The sequence below is a fragment of the Gymnoscopelus braueri genome (genome assembly GCF_963280865.1).
Source record: "Gymnoscopelus braueri genome assembly, chromosome: 7".
NCBI lineage: Eukaryota > Metazoa > Chordata > Actinopteri > Myctophiformes > Myctophidae > Gymnoscopelus > Gymnoscopelus braueri.
In genome coordinates, this window is record NC_137608.1 from 3,143,461 (window position 1) to 3,149,030 (window position 5,570).

Consider the following 5,570-nt stretch of genomic DNA (forward strand, 5'->3'; position numbering starts at 1 on the left):
GGACGACTTATTGGCGCGCGTAAAGTATAACAGTGAGACAAGGAACACGTCCATTGTTGTGCTAACAGAGACGTGGCTAACGGAGTTAGCATCTGATTCTTCCATCACTCCTCCTGGCTTCACCGCGTATAGGAAGGACAGAGACCCTGTACTGAGCGGTAAGCAACGTGGGGGGGGGAGTTTGTGCCTTGATCAACAACAACTGGTGCAAAGATGTTAAAATCCTAGATAGTCACTGCTCACCAGACCTTGAACTTTTAATCATAGCCTGCCGTCCTTTCTACCTACCACGCGACTTCAGCATTGTGATTGTAGCCGTTGTTTACATTCATCCTGGAGCTAATAAGGACACAGCTATGAGGGAATTACACCAGGCGATCAGTGCACAAGAAAATCGCCACCCGGACTGCGCAGTCATCTGCCTAGGCGACTTCAACCGGACAGACTTAAAAAATGTCTTTCCCAAATTCCACCAGCATGTCGCCTGCAGTACCCGTGGTGACAATATTCTTGACCACTGCTACACGCCCTTCAAGGATGGATACAAAGCTCTCCGCCGCCCACCGCTAGGAAGCTCTAACCACGACGCCATCCAGCTGCTACCTGCCTACAAACAGAGGCTAAAAAGGGAGCCGGTCGTTGAGAAGGAAATCCGAATCTGGTCTGAGGACACAGACGCTATGCTACAATCCTGCTTCTACCAGACTGACTGGGGGATGTTTAAGAACGCCGCTGGGAATAACATCAACGAACTCTCAGACTCAGTCACTGGCTTTATCAGTAAGTGCATAGATGACATAGTCCCAAAAAAGACAGTTCGGATCTATCCCAATCAGAAACCATGGATGGACAGCGGAGTACGTGCACATCTGCATGAACGGGATGCTGGTTTCAAATCTGGCGATGTGGAAACGGGAGAACAACCTCTCTCTTAACGTCGACAAGACCAAAGAACTGATCGTGGACTTCAGGAGGCCGCGGAGAGACCATGCGCCCATCCTCATCGACGGTGCTGCAGTGGAAAGGGTCAGCGAGTTCAAGTTCCTCGGAGTACACATCGAGGAGGACCTCAAATGGGAGACGCACTCCACACGCGTGAGGAAAAAGGCTCAGCAGCGACTGTACTGGCTCCGCCGCCTGAAGAAGCTCGGAGTAGGACATCGCATCCTCAGGCTGTACTACAACAGTTCTGTTGAAGGCATCCTAACAGGCTGTGTCACGGCCTGGTACGGGAACTGCACTGCCCGAGAAAATATCAGCCTACAACGAGTAGTGCGATCGGCAGAGCGGATAATGGGACTCGAGCTCCCAGCGCTCCAGGAACTGTACAAAAAGCGGAGCGTGGTCAAAGCCAAGCGCATCATCAAGGACAAGCACCACCCAAGTCACAGACTGTTCAACCCCCTACAACGACCGCGACCGGGCAAGGGGCTCTACCGCAGTATCAAGAGTTCCACCACCAGGTTCTGGTGTAGTTTCAATCCGGCTGCTGTCAGAATGCTGAATGGGGCATAAGCCTGAATGAGGCATAGGCCTTGTTCAGCAGCCTGACAACAGGCGGCGCAGACTTTTCTGGCTCTTCCTGAACACACCTGTGGATTATACCAGGGACAATGACTTGGACTTTAGCCCCCCCTCGGACACACCTGTGGACTACACCAGGTACAAATGACTTTTTGTTGCACTCCCTCATGGAGCTACCTGCGGATTATACTAGGGTCAGTCCACTCTAGGTGGACACGCACTGACCTTTTGCACCTTAATCCCTTGTATAACGCACTGACTTTTTTTGTTTTGTTTTTATTGTGCTCCTTTTCCTCTAAGCACCTTAACGTCCATTGTCTATCATGCACAGTATAAGTATAACATGCACAGTATACAATACATTGCTGCTATGCTCAGGCACCTTAGTTTAGTTTTTTTTAGTTTTTTATTATCTCAGGTAATTTGTAAATATGTAGATAACTTGTCTGGCCTTCTGTTGCTCTCTTGTTTTGATCTTCTTCCCACTTGCCCCCCACCCTCTTCTTCTCCCCCCCCCCTCTTCTTTCTATGGAAACTAACGTTGCGATGGGAACGATGTACAAAAAAGAATTTCACCCACTTTTTTACCTTGTAAACCTGTGATGTGACAATAAAACTGATTCTGATTCTGATTCTGATTCTGTAAAGCAGTGCAGGAGAGGGACGTTACCTCTGTCCATTAATTTGTGTCCAATAATTCACAGGTCTATCATTTCCTCCTCCACTGTCTTTTCATTGGTTTCAACATATCTCTCGTGCAGTCCCAGTGTTGTGCTGAACTGAAAGTCTGCCCCCACAGCGGCTGACATCATGGCCTGCAGGTTCCTCTCCTCTAGGTCTCCAAAGCAGTAACCATTAGCTTTGTCCACGGTCCGTAACACCCGCGTCATGCTCTCCTTATCCTCCACATTGAGAGGGACAAAAGACACGAGGCTGTAGTCTTGCGCGATCTCCACCAACTTCTCGTTTAGATGGTGGAACTTCTTAAAGAAGGGGTCTGCAGCCAAGTGGTCCAGAAGATAGGTCAGGTCCATGACCTCTGTGTAGAAGTCCAGGTTGAAGGCCAGTTTGCCGTACTGCTCAATCAGGTCCATCTTGGACCTTGGATCTTAATTTGTTTTCATTCAAAAACTTTTTTTGATGTGTTTATATAATTTTCTTTGCTTGCAAATATTATTGTTTTGCTTGCTGTTTTAATTAGTTTTCATTCAATTTTTTTTTTTGCTCTGTTTAAATTTTTTCTCTCTCAATTATTTTTCTTTTGTATGGTTAATAAAGACACAAATGTAACTCCATACAATTACACTACACGTTGGATTATTATGTCAAGTTGGCATAACGTTTACAGCAATCATTACTTACTCTATAAAGTAATTAATCCAAGCTGTGTCCAGCATGATTTCAGCATACAGCCTGTTGAATTCCTCTGCGGTGGAGCTGCTCTTCTGTGTTTTATGGTTCAAATAAATATGTGTTAGTATTCCTCCCACGGAGTGTTTACCGACGCCATTGTACAACTGAGCAGGGAGAAAGAAGGCTGATCCCACTCTTTGGGAGACACCCCTTGGGGTGTGTGTGGGGTTGGTCTCACTGAGACACCGTAGTGCGGACATAAGGTGAGAACCTATGGAAAACGTCATTTGACGCTATGGGGATCGCCTTACGGATCAAAAATCTAAAAACACAGGTACAACACAAAAAACACACCAGGATCATGTTTATGGGTCCTAGACTTCATAAAAATAGGGGTTTTATGCAAAATCGGCGAAGTGTCCCTTTAAATGATCCAGGTTTCAACACTATGCTCCTTTCACAGTAAAGGTGGTCTGAGCTAAACATTCTTTGAAGACTTGCTGCTCTGGTGTTGTGGTTGCAGGCAGCTCACCACAGCTCAGCTACAGTACACATGTTCTATAAGGTCACTTCCTTGTGTCATTTTCTTACATGATCAGACCAACCTGGTGAAGTAACTGACTTGAACAGCCGTTCAAGTCAGGTCATCATGATTGGAAACTATTTTAAAGTTATGCTAATTGTTGTTTTTCTCATTTTGCTTGATGATACTATGGGTTATTTTCAACAGCTTATTGGTTATTATCAACAGCTTGTAGAAAAAGATGAACTTGGACTCAGAGGATCAAAGTTGATGAGCAGTTGCGTAGTTTTATTTAGCTTCCATCATTGTTACAGTCAAGGAAGGAGACAGTCAGGTCAAAAATGGAGATGTTGTCCGTTGGTCGAAAAGGTGGAGAATCTCGCGGCTGTCTGTCTGTCGACCAGCAGTTTGTAGCCTGCTCATATACTGTTTAGATCTAATCTAATAACCTGCATAATACAATAGTGTGCATACATGGAATCTAATAACCTATGGAATGATCTCGTGGCTTTTGCCCATGCCTAGTCACATGTAGAAGTGGGACAAACACATTATGTTCTATATAACATGTAGCTTGTAAAATATCCTATATTCCCCCCTTTGTGGCACCCTAGTGTCACAACGAAACGGGGGAGCGTACCTAAACACAATACAACGATATGATCAGGACCAATGACAATGATAATAACAAAACAAGTATATGATAATCATCAATCACATAGACATATATAGAGCCTATGGAAACGGACTCCACACCGCCGTCAGGTCCCCCTCAAGAAGGAAAGACAAGCAGAAAGATTAGGCACACACAACAGAGGCCAAATGCATACAGGGTGAATGCTCACATTCAATGCATGTAGCCCCTCTTCGTTGTTAACACATCAAATACAGCCATACAGTTTAACTATACCAACTGGGCTGTAGTACAGTGCCTGTCAAATAAAATACACAATCGGCAATCACCTTAACACACTACAGCCATCAAGAAATGGCCGATCTACAAGCTTCTCCAAGGCCACTTAAGCAAAAACGGGCCAAGGAAGGACGTTCCACCAGGTGGAAAACAGTCATATCTTTTTACATGTTACACAGCATTACGGGCTGTAAATAGCCAATATGATTACCTCAATTGTGTTTCAATTTGAAAGCGCTGCACAAACACATACAAATCACAATAGTAGAATCACAATAGTAGAAATACGAGGCACAATATCACAACAAGGCATATAGGTGTTGTAATTAGTGTGGCCAAGGCATATACACTTAACGTAAACAAGTGGTGTAATAAATGTGATTAATCCATATATATATCAAAAGAATCCCTATCACCCATGTCAACCTTGTCGTCATCATAATCTAGAATGCGTGTGGCCTCACTGTCTACCTCGCCAAGACGCACGGGTGGAGACAGGACGATGTGCTGCCCAACTGCCGCCCCCATTACACGTTTAACCATGGTCTGAAGCAGTGGGACCACACAGCATATCAATAATAAAAACAAAAATAACACCAGGCCTAGGATAAATCCGACCCTGACCAAGCTCGCCCTCCAAGAAGATGACAGAAGCCATCCCAACCAACTGGTATCCTCACCACCCTTAGTGTGACTGACATGTTCGTCTCTAAGTGTTTTCAACAGTTCAAGAGCCCCCGTGATGTTCCCCCCTTCTCCGGTGTGCATTGGAATTACAGTGCAGCAGTCGCTCCCTATTTTTGCGCAGGCCCCTTGTTCCTCCGCAAAAAGTGTATCTAGGAGGAATCTATTTTGTAACGTCATTGTGGAAGTGGCATGCAGTTGTTCACTAAAGTACTCAAATGTAGTGATGGTAAAATTGATGAATCGTTGCTGATTATACCACAAAAAATTTATCCAACGACCGTTTGTTTCAGGATAAAAGAACGGATTAAATTGCAGCGTGTCCTCTGGCATAGCTCTATGCTCCCATGGAATATTCATCGGACCAAACGGGCCCATTTCCACCTTTCCATCAAGACTAGCGAATTTCAGGTCTTTAACGCTCTCAGCACCTTTCTCACCCGTAACATCAGTTGATCTTTTAAGTCTTGTCGAATTCCCATGCAGTGTCAAAATTGACAATGGGCCTGTGAGCATATTTGCTCACCCCCACAATACCAAAAAATGTCAGCTACTGAACGAGTCCCCCCTTGC

At 45.1% G+C, this 5,570-nt stretch overlaps 1 protein-coding gene across 1 annotated transcript; it reads right to left on the reverse strand.

Moving 5' to 3' along the window:
• Window positions 1-2,222: 2,222 nt before the first annotated feature.
• On the reverse strand, window positions 2,223-4,841 carry LOC308088282 (GPN-loop GTPase 2-like; the record flags this gene model as incomplete). The annotated part of the gene is made up of 3 exons (XM_080432683.1): window positions 2,223-2,625; window positions 3,189-3,199; window positions 4,740-4,841. 3 exons carry the CDS (start codon window positions 4,839-4,841, stop codon window positions 2,223-2,225), a joined length of 516 nt encoding a protein of 171 aa, XP_080288809.1.
• Window positions 4,842-5,570: the final 729 nt, after the last annotated feature.